At 40.6% G+C, this 15,303-nt stretch overlaps 2 protein-coding genes across 2 annotated transcripts in view; one reads left to right on the forward strand and one right to left on the reverse strand.

Moving 5' to 3' along the window:
* The window catches only part of LOC119006017 (alpha-2-macroglobulin-like), a 113,234-nt gene that overhangs the window by 69,474 nt on the left and 28,457 nt on the right, over nt 1-15,303 (reverse strand). The gene's annotated exons all lie outside the window — the stretch shown is intronic.
* LOC119006011 lies at nt 3,355-11,015 on the forward strand. Its single transcript, XM_037074301.1, has 2 exons — nt 3,355-9,000; nt 9,355-11,015. The coding sequence occupies exon 1, from the start codon at nt 3,435-3,437 to the stop codon at nt 8,991-8,993; it is 5,559 nt and encodes a 1,852-aa protein (XP_036930196.1). The 5' UTR covers nt 3,355-3,434; the 3' UTR covers nt 8,994-9,000; nt 9,355-11,015.

Raw genomic sequence — 15,303 nt, forward strand, 5'->3', positions numbered from 1 at the left:
TGCCCCAATGCATGTGGACTGCGAGGGCCCGTTCATTGCTGCTTGCAGTTTTAATTAACTTCATACCTTCACAAATCATAACCATACTAGAACATAAATAGTATTGAAGGTGTATATTCATTGTCACCTAAAACACAAGTCAACATAAATACTTGTCATGGAGGACTCATATCTGAAAAGGGAAATATTTGAGTGGAAGGATGACAGACACAACTTTCCTTATATTGTCTGTGTAATGATTGAGAGAAAAAAGCATGTTGTCTCTAAAGGTTGAAATAAGGGGACGTTTTCTGGTTTATCAGTAGAGATATCAGAAATAGTGCCAGTTTAAAGCAAAGGTTATCTCAAGAAACTTTTTAATTGGAGTAAGTCTAAACTTAGAGTGGGAGAGTTACCCACTGATCATTAAAAATGGAACCCTTTTATTTTGGTCGAATCTTAAACCTTCAAACACTACAAATCTAACAACTGAACACCAAAAAGAGTCCCTTCTGTCAGCTGCTCCAGAGCTGCACTGATCAGACAACAAACAATTCTATTCAACCTCAGACCAGCATGGCAATCCAGCTACCAATCAGCATATACCAAATTATTCAATTAACAAAAGACGCCAATCTGGAAAATGGACAAATCAAACCAAAACTTAAAACAATCTTAATAGCTATCTGTCCATGAACCATAAATACAACTTGGCAGAGTATCTCTTTAATCACAGAGGTACAAAGAAGAGACAGACCCTGACCAACCACAGACTCAGTGCGCACAACACATAAAGAAAGAACAATACAAGAAGTCTTGAAATTACTAGCAGCCACTTCAGTTTTTTTTAAGGGAGAAATGCCACAAAAATTTTAATGCTTAACCTTGTTTTGTCTTTCAGAAAAACAGAGTCCACATCAGAAAATCATCACTAGCGTCTGAATAAATAATCAAAAATGGGAAACAAAGTACCAAAAGAAAGTAACATGGGCGACAGCCTGAGATGCTGCAAGTGTAACAAAGTCCTGCCTCCATGCAAATCCTTCAGTGACTTATACCAAAGTACTGTTCATGGGCGACACGTACATGTGTTCAATGGAGGTGAATACTACAGACCAGTTGGCGACAATGATTTGTATGAGTGTGATTACTGCTTTAATAAACCAATCAGGGATCAAGAGGAAATGAGGAGACAAGAGAGGAGAAGAGAAGAGGAGAGACAGAGGAGAGAGGAGGAGAGGAGAAGAGAAGAGGAGAGACAGAGGAGAGAGGAGGAGAGGAGAAGAGAAGAAGAGAGACAGAGGAGAGAGGAGGAGAGGAGAAGAGAAGAGGAGAGACAGAGGAGAGAGGAGGAGAGGAGAAGAGAAGAGGAGAGACAGAGGAGAGAGGAGGAGAGGAGAAGAGAAGAGGAGAGACAAAGGAGAGAGGAGGAGAGGAGAAGAGAAGAATTGGATCAACGACTGACAGAATCCCATCTGCGTGCTGAGGAGCAGCTTGAGAAGCAACAGTGCAGCAATGTTTTAGAAGAACACAAGTCCAGACAAGATGTTCTGATTACACATCCGGAGTTTGAGGCGGACTATGAACCAGGCAGTGACAGTGATGAACTTCTAGAAATCCTCTCTGTGAAATGCAGTATCCCAGTTCCAGATCTCAGTCTGACTCAACTGACAGCTGATCAGCTGGGGAACATCCTGTCAGTCTTGGACAAACTTCTGTTTGATGAATGGATTAGTGCTCATCCATCCCTCAACACTCTGCAGCACACTCAGGTGTTCATCACAGAGCTTTGTATTCTGTGTCCTCTGATATCTCAGGGAGTTTCCCTACAAAGCGTCTCCGGTCATGTGCAGTCCCTGGTGGAGTCCATCAGTGAATCAGCATGTAATGTTTTTGAGAGTTTCCTGCTGACTCAAGCCCTGTATCTGAACTTAATGCACTTTTTCTCTGACTATGGCAGCAGTGATAATGATGCAGTCCTCATTGCCAAGCGATGGGCTGAAGATGAGCTTTCCACTGAGCAGCTTTTTCTGATCGTCTTCCTGGGCACCCTCACATCATCATTGCAGAGTGTAGTTGGAAGAGCCAGTATGTTCATTTTAAAGATGGAGATTCAGTGCTTGAAGCTTCTCTTATCCACACTCACACATCTAAATGCAACCCACTCAGAATCCACTGAAATACTCCTCAGACTTGTGCAAACCAAACAATGGACCCCAACCGAGGCAGTGACTCTGCTCAAAGCTCTGTCACAGAAACATATGGACGATGTTTCAATAACTGAAGTCCTGATGTTAGTACATGTGTACGACGTATCACCACAGTGGACGGATGAGTCCGGACGCTCTCTCTTCCAGGCTCTAGACTGTGCTGGCCCTGAGAGGTTCCATCAGGATTTCCAAAAGACACTCAGAAGGAAAGATGAGAGCAGTCTGCTTGCAGCTTTAGCAGAATTAAAAGTGTCACGTAATTTTGATAATTCTCTGATCGATGTGATAAAAAACATTACCACTGGTGTCCTACTGTACTCAGAAAACATACCAAAAGGCGCACCATCAATGAACAAGTCCTTTAAAAGTGAAACACTGAATGTAGCCGACTTACAGAACTCTCTGTCTCAGCTGTGCAAAGCAGTTTTTGACACAAAAGGCTGGTGGCCCACAGTGCAGCAGATGCTGCGGTGGTGTGCTTTGGTGCTTACTCAGAAGAGTGAAGCGCCTCAGCTGGTCGGTGTGGAAGAAGACCCGTGTGTCACAGCCATGTTTGCTGCCAGACAAGTCTGCATGGGAAACAAACTGGATATTGTGCTGAGCTCTGACATTCACCGTGAGGAGCAAACTAAGGAGTGGTCCATCTTCTACAAGCACCTTGGAATTACTGTCAGCACAAACATGAGGACAACTGGTGCATCATACAGGGACGTCTATGAAGCAGACATTGTGTATGGTACCATGGGTGACTTTGTGTCTGATTACTTTCAACACGGTGTAGAGGTGATAGAAACAGGGAGCCCTCAGCTCAGTCGTGGATTCATCATTGAAGAACAATGTCTCAGTGCTTCCCCTAGTCTGAAACTTACAAGGCTTGAAGACAATGACTCTCTGGTGTTTGCTACGGAGGTCCTGCAAAGCCTCATGGGTAAATTTTACAGTGAAGAAAGGGAACTGAGACACAGGTTTATTAAGGCTCTTTTTCAGGTGCTCCACACCAACCTCAACAAAGACACAAACACCAACAATAAAATCATCTCCATCTCAAAGAAAATCACTGGAAAGTCTTTGTCTTCTCATGAGGTCTTCATGCTGACCTTTCTTGAGACTCTCCTGAGAGTGGTAACTGAAGAAAAAGGAAGTGAGAAAAACACACACCCTGCAGGAAAATGGTGTTTGGAGGTTTTATTTGCCTATGTGGAGAAACTCCACGCTTCAAACAGGCTAACCAAAGAACTCCTCCAGATGGTTTCAAATCTTGGAGAACAAAGACTCTGGTCACCAGTCGAGGCTTTAAACCTCCTTGGAGCATTAACTGACCACCAACATAATGATGGCTGTATTTCTATCATGAAGATTTTACATTTGATGGCAACGTATCAGGTGTCTTCCAACTGGAAAGATGAGAACAACCAATCCCTCCTTGAGCTCTTAGATTCATTTTTACCTGAGAATCTGATTCTGCATTTAGAAAAGAGCCTCAGCAATGAAAACATAAAAAGCATTGACACTGTTTTTGATGAAATCCGGCAGATGAAAGACATTGATGAACAAACACTGACTAAATCATACAGTGTAGTCACTCATGTAACAAACCTGATCAGAACAGATGAAATCAAAAAGCACACAGATGTGCAGCGAGCTAGGAATATAAGTCATAGCACTGACAAAGAAGACCTTCAGGAGTTGCTAGCAATATTATGCAATGCTGTACACCTGAAAAAGGCTGATGGGAAGTGGTGGCCCAGAGCCACTCAGATGATCAGCTGGTGCCTCTTGGCCTTGTCTGACACTGGGAAGCTCCTGGAGATGGGCACTGGAGAAGGAAAATCATGTGTTATAGCCATGTTTGCAGCATTGAGAGTGCTTAGAGGTGAGAAAGTGGATGTGGTGTCCAGTTCTTCTGTGTTATGTCAAAGAGATGCAGAAGAATGGAACAACTTCTACAAGTTCTTTGGCATAACAGCTGACACAAACACAAATAAAACCACAGATGAAGGTAGAAAACAGTGCTACCAGGAAGACATCGTCTATGGAACTATCGAAGCCTTCGCTGCAGATCACCTTCGTCAGACGTTTGAGATGAAGGATGTGAGGCCTGATCGCAGCTATCAGTGCATCATAATTGATGAAGTGGACTCACTGCTGCTGGATCAAGGAGTGCAGATGACCTACCTGTCCAGCCCCATGGTCTCCATGCAGCACCTGAACATTATTCTGGCCATGATCTGGGGCCACGTAAGCCAGTATGGCTTCCTGTCTGCAGGACACCAGACGTTTGTACGTGGTCCTCCAGCTTCATTCTTCAAGGTCATCTTTGACTCAATAAACACGGAAGAAACTGACATTAAAGATCCAGCGGATATTTTACGTATCGCTGAGGAATGCAGCACTGTGCCAAAAGGATTTACAGAGGACATCTACAAAAATGAAAAGGATGAAGTTCTTGTGAAACTGAAAACTGTGAGTCAGGATGCTGTGATAGATTTTTTCCAAGAGCTTGAGGACTATGTCCCCTATGGTTTTACCGTTTACACTTTAGACGACAAGGGAATGCTCTGTCCCAGAAAGCACAGCCCGTACAACAACCAGGACATCCCAAAGCTTACATTTCTTGTCTTGGAGGAAGGCTTGTGTTGTCCACTCTATGATTCAGAAGAAACTCTCGTCATGCCTATTGCACAGTTACTGTCAGAGAAGATTCAGTACACCCCATGTCCCAACAATAAAGACAAAATCAGCATCCCTGGATTCTTGCAGAATCTGGTGGAGAAGAAAGTGTCAGTGTGGGTTCAGAATGCCTTTCTGGCTATGCAACTGAGGGAAGGACGGGAATATGTTGTTGAAAATGATAATGTCTGTCCAGTGGATTTCAGGTCCACTGGTATTATAGAACTGAACAAGAAATGGGGTGACGGTCTGCAGCAATTTGTTGAGATTAAACACCAAATCAAACTGAGCACAATTTCAACAGTGACAAACTACGTTTCAAATATCTCCTTTTTTGAAAAGTACCACGGGAAAATATATGGAACAACAGGGACACTTGGGAGCAGGACAGACATTCAGTTTTTGCAGGACCTATATCCAAATCTTTCGGCCTGCAAAATGCCAACATTCAACAGGAAGAAGTTGTTTGAGGTAAAAGGTACTATGAAGACTTCGGCTGAAGAGTGGAAAAAGGAAATAAAACGCGTGGTTTTGGCTCAGGTTTCCCCAAATCCGTACAGAGATGGAAGATCAGCCCTGGTGATCTGTGAAACTATCAACAAAGCCAAAGAGATCTACGAAGAGCTCAAAAGCAGCATCCCAGGTGAAATCCTTCTCTACTGCCGCAGTGACAAAGACAGTTTGAGCAAAATAGATAAAGAACTGCTTCCTGGTGATGTCATTGTTGCCACGAACCTTGCCGGACGTGGCACAGACATAAAAGTTTCCAAACAGGTAAATAACAACGGAGGACTATTTGTGATCATCTCTTTCCTTCCTGAGAACACAAGAGTGGAGCTCCAGGCTTTCGGACGAACTGGGCGCAAAGGGAAACCTGGATCTGCTCAGATAATCATGTCCACTGAACCCCTGGAGTCGTCCTTCAGGATGGTGTCTTCTCTGGAGGAAGCCAAGAGCACAAGAGATAGACTAGCAGCAGAGAAGATGAATTATATGATGAATGATGTCACTGTGATGAAACTGCGAGAGGATCTGTTTTCAGAGTATCTCAAAACTCTTCAAGTCATTTATGAGGACACAGATGAAGATGAGAAAAGAGTCGTTGTTGAAGTCATGAATGAGTTCTGGGGCATTTGGTTGCAAGCAAAATCAGAAGAAATTGACCAGCTGAAGAAAAATGAATTGCAGAACAGTTTGAGAGATAATTTGTCATTAGCAAAGAGCCAGTCTCAGAGTCAGACTTCACCATGTTCTAGCATTTATCACTACATCAAGTTTGGAAATGTCACACTGAGTGAAAAAAAGTGGGACGTCAGCACAAGGCTCTTTGAAAAAGCTATGAAACTAGATGAAAGTTGGGCAGCTGTAGCTTTTTACAATCATGCATACTGCACTATACAGCAGAAGAAGGCAGATTACCTAACTAAGGCCAGAGATGATCTAATGAAGGCACAGGAGTCTCTGAAGTATCTCAGTGAGGAATCCATGGTCTGTCTGCAGTTTGTAAAAATGTCCTCTGCAAACTCAGCCAACAGTGACCCAACCAGCCTCGAAAAACAGCTGACAACCAAGTGCAGCATGTTGAATTACCTCGACAAAAACATTAACGAGGCCATCCAAAAACTCGATGAAATAAGAGAAAGAGGGAGAGATGCAGTCGCTAAAAAATCCCCAATTTTCTCCCTGGTATCGACTGCTGATGAAGATTTCCAAGTGGAAGCCTACAACCTCTACAGTCAAGGTCTGAAATATGTGTTTACTGTAGAGGAGGAGCCTCGATTCCCATGGGAAGGTCTGCTAGTGTTCCTTCTTGGAGTTTTACAGATTATTGGAGGAGCTTTGCTCACTGCTTTTACGTTTGGTACATTTGCTCAAGTTGGCATGGGACTCATCACTGAGGGAATATCAGACTGCATCTCTGGCATAGAAGCCATGGTGACAGGAGAATTCAGCTGGAAGTCATGGGCTATAGAAAAAGCTATTTCCATCGGTGTTTCTCTCATTGGGTTTGGAGTTGGAAAGCTGATTGCAAAGGGCTTCAAGGCATCTAAAATGTTAATTAAGGGATTTGGCAAGAAACTAAAGTTGATGCCAAAGTTTCTCTCCAAACAGGCTAAAGACAGTTTGAGTGTTGTCACAAAGACAAATATGAAGAATGCAGTGAAGCACACTGCTAAGAAAATGGTAGAAGAAATCATTACGTATGGATTTGGGAAGGCAGAAAAGGAAATCCTGAAACAAATACTGAACGGCATCAAAAATGAGGTGGAAAGAGGAATTGTTGATGAGGTGAAATCCAAAATGGAAAAGAAGCCCTTGTCTACATTAGTAGATGACATCATCCTTTCGCATCTTGAAGACAAAAAACAACTTCATGATCTCCTGAAGAATGAGAAGAGAAGGAGTGAACTTCTGGCCCTATTTAGGAAGTTAAGCAACACTGCAGTGCAACCTTTCTATGAAGACCTGGACTGGCAGAACAAGCTGAACTCTTCCTTCTCCACAGTGATTAACAAAGCTAAAGCTGAGGCCAGTGGAAAAGCACATTTAATTCTGACGCTGATCCAAAGTGTCCACATGGGAGTGCTGGCAGCAGACGCTATCAGTGCAGCGCTCACCCTATCCAGCAAGTTTTTCTCAAACCTTCATGATCAGCTTAAAATATTTAAATCAGAAAAAGTTTCTTCAGAGAAGGTGAAGGTATCTGAGCTGTCTGACTCAGACATTGAGATGCTGAAGGAATTCAAGCACGAATTAGCCAACACCATCAGTGCTTTAGTGGCTGATGCTTCAGTAGAAGTGTTCCACCAGAAGTTCTCCAGTCACTTTGTTTCACATGTTCAAGGCCAAGTAAATGGAATCATCGGCCGTCATGTAAGAACTGGCTTAAAGAGTGACAGAACAGAGGAAAAGCTCAGAGCTGGACAGAACAACAGATACATTGCACACATGCCCACAGACTCAAAACATGCAGGTGATGCTGGTAAACGCTCACAGTCACATGCTGAAAACATAAAGAATTCAGAGACTGCAGGCAACATCCTCGATATCAGAGTCCTCTCAGAAGCCACTGGCACTAAGGTTGTCCTCCTAACACAAGACAGCCATGGTAGACTCACCAAAATGCAGGAGCTGAGCCCAAACACTGATCCCGCCATTCAAACTGTGACACTGATCTACAGACCAAAGAGTGACCAATACCCAGATGGACATTATGATGTGCACATTAATAACCAGACAGTGAAAATCAATAGTGAGGACAAGAACTGCCTGTTCCATGCTTTGGCACGAGGCATGAAACCAGAGGCCAGTGAAGAAGAGATCACTTTGGAAGCACAACGCCTCCGATCTGTAGAGGCCAACACTCTACTCAGAAACCCAGGCCAATGGGAGCCTTTCATCAAGCGCAAAGAGTGGACTGAATCAATCAGAGGAGGAGACTGGTACATGGCAGAAGGTGCTGCACCAAGAAACAGAATACTCATGGCAGAAACCCAGCAAGTTCTTCAGCAAGAAGTTGGGACAATCAAACTGTACAAAGAGTGGCAACAGGATTGTTTCTACAGAAGAAGGCTTGGACAATTTATCAATGGAGATCACCAGCCACCAGTGCAGAGTATATTGGATGCTAGACAATCGAACCAGAATAGTAGATTAGCAGAAGCCATGCTTGAAGTGGCAACACAGTCACGTCCTCTAGATCCCAACCTGATTCACAGAGTGAAAGATTATCATGGCCGAGAACTTCCAGTTGTTTATGTACCTACAGAAATACATCGGGAGTTTCCAAGTACAATATCACCAGCGTTCAGATCCTTATTAGCTGGAGCCATAAGCCAAGATAATGTTGTGGACACCTTCAAACTGACAATCATTGGTGCCATGCCCAGATTCAGGTTGAAGAGCAACAACAACTTTAATAATTTTCAGACACACCCAATGAGTCAAACCAGGCTTCAAGTTTTTGCTAACAGTTTTCAGCAACACAGTGAAAAGATGGTAGACACATGGTTCAACCAGCTTCCAGGCGTAATGACAAACAATGATCTTCAAACTATTAAGGCATGGATCAACAGGCAGGGCTACAATGATCAAAATGACCCACTCAGGAACCAAGTCTCCAAACTCCTCTAATGAAAAGGTAACATTACATTTAATGTGATCCTTAAAAACAAAGCGTGTATGCATCATTCATATTTAAGTGTTTATGGTGTTAACATAGTTAATCTGTTGGCTGGCCAGGCACCTGCAGTTTTTATGATCTTTAACATCATTAGAATATGTCATCTGCGCCTTATTGCACTGTCCAAAATCATAAATGTTGATAGACACAGTGCAGTTGTGTGCAGCTACTTCTTCCTGAGTCATGGGAAAGTTTAACAAAATACATTGTGAACATTTATATCAAGTTAATGCAAATTAATAGACCATTTTACACTGTATACTTTGCATTATGGAGAGCAGTTGATCAAAGTGACTTTGTATTGTTTTACAGTGTGTTGACGCCTGAGAAACTGACCAGTCATATTCCTCAACCTGCCTGATCAACATCAAGAAAACTGTCTGGATCATGAAGATTACTTTTCTTTTTGATTAACAAAACCATAACTGCTTTTCCTTTCTCATCACAAACGTGACAGAGAAAAAAATCCTAATTTCCCACCCTTTTTAACTTTAATATGAATAAAGGGCTGTGTCACTGGCTGACTATTTATAAGATACATTACAGCTGAAAGTGCCTATTTTACATCATAGGAGTTGGCCATGACATTCTGTGAGTAGTTGAAATGTACTACTATTCATTTGCTGAAGACATATCTGATTTCACAATGGTAAATGGTTAGTATAGAACATAACTTTAAATGGAAATTGTGTTTTTAAAAACCTATGAGTAATGGTTTAAAAGTCATAACATCTGAATCATGCCAAGAGTTAATGCAGTTAAAAAGGCTTGATCTGTAATGAGTAAAGTCCTCCATGCAGTCTGACCTTAAATGAGGTGATTGAGGTGATTTCAGATTTCAGATGTTTTTTGATGAGGACACGTTCACTGACCACATTCAAAATTAGGAAATTTCCAATGTAAATGTTGGATTATGAATTATATATAAGTGCTATTTATATGTATTCTCACTCTTACAGGCAATGTAGCGGATGTTGTATTGCAATCTTTAAATCACTCAGGCATCACAAGGAAAAGCCTCTCCATGTCATCTTTGATTATTAATTTCCAATCTATTTGAAGCATCACTTTTTAAAGCCAGGCTTATTCAGCTTCATTAATTTCGTTTTTACCAACAGATTTCTCCTGTGCTCAACTTAACTGAGTTCAGTGTCCTCCTTGTCATTAATATGAAACAATTTTGTTGTCATATTCATTAAGCAAAGGCTGTTAGTTTTCATATAATATAACAGGATGAAATGTAAGATTAAATATTCCTTTATTATCAGATAATAGTTTATGAAGAGTTGGAGAGAAAATTCTTTCTTTTTGTCTTTAATTCTTTCTGTGCTTGCCGTAGTATATTTGTATTGTAATTCCAAACTGTGGTGAATTGTCAGTAGACTACTGGATTGCATTTATCATTTACTTATTTCTATGTATTAACAATTACATTTCCTTTATATTGCTGTGTTGACAAAGCTCACAGAAATCACAGAAGGTGCAGAGAAAATGTGAGAAACTGTGAATAATTGAACTCTACAAAATGATGTACTGTGGGGAAATAATTATGGGAAATATTACAGGAGACATTTGAAATGTTTCTGACCGATTGAAGAGAAGTGAACTCTGACCTAAACAGACCTGATACAATCCACACAGTGTGGACGACAGGAATCTTCTGAAAATGAATTATGTCACCAAGGTAATCTGATTACCTTCAGGTTCCTTTCAGCTCAGATGGCTTATTCTGTTGATTAAGTCTGTGCTCTGTGTCTACAGCATCTCATCAATTGTCTATGGTGTCAAATTTACCTTTGCTTTAGGAATTCAATTAAACTCTAAGTGCTTCAGCTACTGTATATCAAAGGTTTTAGGGGAGTAACAATGAAAAATGCACAATGTATTCTGTGTGTTATTCAACACAATCCTCTGTCATTGTGACCTGAATAACATGACAACTGTATGAAATACTTCTGTCTTCATAAAGAAAGATAAACGTTTCAGACTGTCTGCTTGTGTTCATCCACTGGGTGCTGCAGGTCACTGAATATAATAACAATAACAATATAGTTTAATATCTATGAACTGGAACAGTTGTCTCACAGTAGTGATGGTTTGAAAAGTCATCCACAGCTCTGCATTAGCAAACTGAACCAGTTAAGGTTAAAGGTTTATACTAAATCTGTGTCTTATACTATCCTATGGAGAGATTTGGGTTCCCAACATTGAGGTTAATTCTTTCAGAGATCAAAGTTCAGCTCAGAATTACAAGGTTTCAAGGTGAATGTCATTTTTTAAAACACAAGGGTTTAAAACAACTCAGTCAGCTTTAATATTTTAATCATCATCCAAGGAGGTGGACACCTGGTTCAGTCTGCTCAGGGACATGTTAATAGAGAATATAACATTTATTGTAATATAAAATGGATAAATCCATAATATATACGTACATATATAAAAACAGGGAAACCTTGCTTGGTCCAGCAGGCCTTGAGGGGAAACCAGGTTCCTGAACTGGTTTAAAACAACCAGGAAGGAACAATGAGATGAATAATGATGACAAATCAAGTCTAAAGGCAGCAGGTGAGGCTGAATGATGGTGAGGCTTGTGAATCTGAAGTGTGGAAGAGGTGATGAGAAGTGTGGCTGGCAAAGAAGGCGCGATGGCTTGGAGGTTAAAGGGATATTCCGGTGTAAGTTTAATCCATGTTCTAACACACCTTGACACCGAGTACGACCCCCCCTCGAGAGATAAAGTTTGTGGACCGCTAGCTTACGTAGTTTTAGCAACCTCAGAAACGACCGCACAACAACAATGAATTTATCAATTCATTCATGTATTTTTAAATTATGTACTTATTGACTGTTTTATGTTGTGTTTGTAAATCCATTTGTAATTTGAACTATTTATTAATGGATTCATATTTCATGTATACATTTTATTTATCAGTCCTCTTTGCATTGCCCATTACAGTATCAAATGAATTGCTTTTTTAATAGATTAATTTGTAAACTGATATATTAATGTCCATTTTTATTGTTGGTCAATTGAATGCATTTTAACTATTTCTTGCAGTCTTCCATAAGATTGAGTCTCTCGGTGTGGAAACAGTTACTTTGTCCCATCTAGCTCTTTATTTCAAAGTCAATCAAGATGCGGGTTATGTTAAAAACTCACACAAATGGAACCAGCCCCAAGTGAGCTGTGACCAGAGAGTTGCTGGCTCAAGTCCTCGGGCCAGCAGGATCATTCTGGGTGGGGAAGGAGAAAGCCAGTGCTCACTCCACCCTCATTACCACCACTGAGGTGCCCTTGAGCAAAGCCCATTAGTGCAACTTCTCCAGTGGAGCTCCCCAGTGGCTTCCAGGTGTGAATGTCTAACTGTCAATGTGATCAGGTTGTGCCTAAAAAAGACAGTGTTGGCCTCAGCCTTCAGTAATGAAGACCAGTGACTTGTTACAACATAAATATTCTTCTTCTTCTTTTTTTTTTTTTTTGCCTTTACATGTCTTTCATTTGGAGCACAATGCAAGGCTGGTTCCAGAGCAAGAATTTTAGAGGACATGGGCAGACAAAGCATGCTGTGGTGTTTTTATTTCATCTTTAGAAATAGTATCACACTTGAGAAGCAAAATGGGACATTGATTATTGCTTTTTACTACTGTTATTTTTTCCCATGTGTGTAGAAATACCATGTGATTATTGTAATTAACAATTATTTCGCAATTATTTGTATTAGTTTTTACACAGAGAGGTTTTGGTGTGAGAAAATGTCCAATATTAATAATAATGAACAGAGTCATGTTATTCAATACAGTCATAAGGTTTTACCATTTTTCATTTCACCTCTCCAAAAGATACTAATGAGCAAACTAATGGTCCCTGACGTACTCCTAAAACCTTCTGACGAATCAGTAATATCCACAATATCAAGCGTGAGGAAATATAGAAATAACAGTCACTTACCAGTGTGATGACCATTTTGACAGTGAAGATTAAAGCAGGAGAGAGTTAGATCTTTGCTAACACAAGAAAACGAGACACTCTCGCAAGAGCGAGTGCAAGCAATGTGACCAGGTATCACTCTGAACTGACAGCGAGCAGAGTGAAGAGCAGGGTCTGATGCTGCAGGTGTGTGTGATGTCTGCAGCTCCGGTCAGAGGGAACTGACAGTGTGGTTTTTTGTGCCTGTTGTGTTTTAAGAGATGGTCCCTCACCCTCCCTCTCCAGTACAAACAAAACAAAAAACAAAAAAAGCCACAACAAAAGTCTGAATATGACAGTTAATGTTTATTTAGGCCCTTAAGGTCCTTTGTTGCCTATTAACATTATCATGTGCTAACAAGACTATTGAAGTATTAATAAAATCAGTATGAACTTGTTTGTTGTAAGATTAGAAGACATGTGTAAGCAGTTATATGAACATTTACTGACAGACAGCTGAGAATGTTTCATGTTTCTTATGATTGTTTATAATAACATTACAATGTCATTTATTGAGTCTGATAAACTATACACACTCAAACATGTTGTTATGAGGAGGGGACATCCCCCTACCTTATTACTTTGACTCAACAGTTCCTCCTTGTGGTTGTAACTTTAGCACTTACAACTTATGCATCCCCCTTATTGCCTGCATGCAAAATACATGAAGCTTATTTATATATATTTTTATTTATTATGTTTGAGTGCTATTATACATGTTTAATGTGCATGAAATGGGGAGATCTGTATGTTCTCCAGTATGTGAAAGGAGGAAATTGTGTGTGAATTACATGACTATTGTATTTTGCATGTTATTTGGATAACTGACCAGAAGGGGTCATAGTTCACCCCCAGCTGTTTACTCCAGACTTCAAGGGTCACTGTTGGCCTGTTACCATGATGCCTTGCAGGATCTGACTACACAGCTACATGCACACATACCTTGCAGGACCTCTATACCCAGGTGGGACATTTGAGTAATGGCGACTTTATTCAGACTTCTGTTGTTGTTTTTTCTTTCTTTTCTTTTTTTTTTTTTTGTTTGTTTGTTTGTTTTTTTGCTGGAGCAAATAACTTCTAAATGTGATAGAGCTACATTCATACTACACAGAATCAGTACTTGGTTGCATGAAAGTAAAAGCTACTGGAGGTATGAATTTTTGAAAATGACAGATTCTTTGTTCTGGGAAAAAAGAAGAAGAAGAAGAAGACCTCTTGTTATTTTATTCAGTTTATTCAGTTGTGAAAAATGAAGACAGTGTGGTTATATAATCTGTTTAGGTATAAAAAATCAGTCAATGTGTCAATCAGTCTTTCTCTTCTGATTGAAATGTTTCTTCCCCAGAGCTACAGGGCGCTCTTTTAATCACAAGGCACTACTTAAAAAATATAGCCCTACTTAAAGAATATAGCCTTTGCATATAAGTGGGCTTTTTATTCAGTTGGAGTTCTCCTTTGAGTTTTGTGGGGGTCTCTAAATTAACTAACCCCCCGTTTAGTTGTAGCAGTGGCTTCAAACAGCTGCTGGGAGGGAGGACATACTTTAGATCTGGAAGCAGACTGGATGCATTTTAAACACAAAAAACAGACTGGCTTTTACAACAATGCCCCAAAACAAACTGACACGTTTTACAAGGAAAGAAACATCTTGTATTGTATTTAATGCAAATTCACAAAAAGGAACCAATGACTTAGAATTTGCTGCAGCAGATTAATAAACATTACATTTTCCCTAATGCCACTTGTAAGTCTGAAATCACGCAGTTTGTGAGGGAGTTTTTGTTGCAGGCACACCCAGAAGGAGAGACACAAGGATCTTCTATAAGTATGTTTGTCAGTATGCATTATGATAATTATAATGATCTTTATATAAATAAAGATTAGTTCCTGTATTATTGGGGAGGAGGAATACATTCAGCTGTGACCTGTTGTCTGGTCCTTTAAACAGCACTTTAAAAGGACTGTAGCTGTGCGTAATGGCTGTGCCATGTGATACTACTGCTGCTTTGGCATTGCTTGAGGACACTGCCAATGTGCAACTGAGGCAAGATTGAGTTTTCAGAGACCGAACTGATGTTCTGGCCCATGATGACAACCACTTATCAAGCAAAGAGCGTCGGGATCCCCTCTCCTCCTCTAACAGCTCACATGTCACTGTGAGCAGTGAGACTTTTTTTAACTACTCCAAAGTCTGAAGAACGCACGGCGTTCACCGCTTCTGCCGCTTTCTGCCCTTCAACTTAATTCATTTTGTTGTTGATGTCAGAACGTAAAGGTACAGTGTGTATTACATG

The sequence above is a fragment of the Acanthopagrus latus genome, chromosome 2, assembly GCF_904848185.1.
Source record: "Acanthopagrus latus isolate v.2019 chromosome 2, fAcaLat1.1, whole genome shotgun sequence".
In the NCBI taxonomy this organism is placed as follows: domain Eukaryota; kingdom Metazoa; phylum Chordata; class Actinopteri; order Spariformes; family Sparidae; genus Acanthopagrus; species Acanthopagrus latus.

Bases quoted from the DNA above. Each gene is read 5' to 3' on its own strand.
- LOC119006011 (XM_037074301.1), top strand. From the start codon at position 3,435: ATGGTTTCAAATCTTGGAGAACAAAGACTCTGGTCACCAGTCGAGGCT.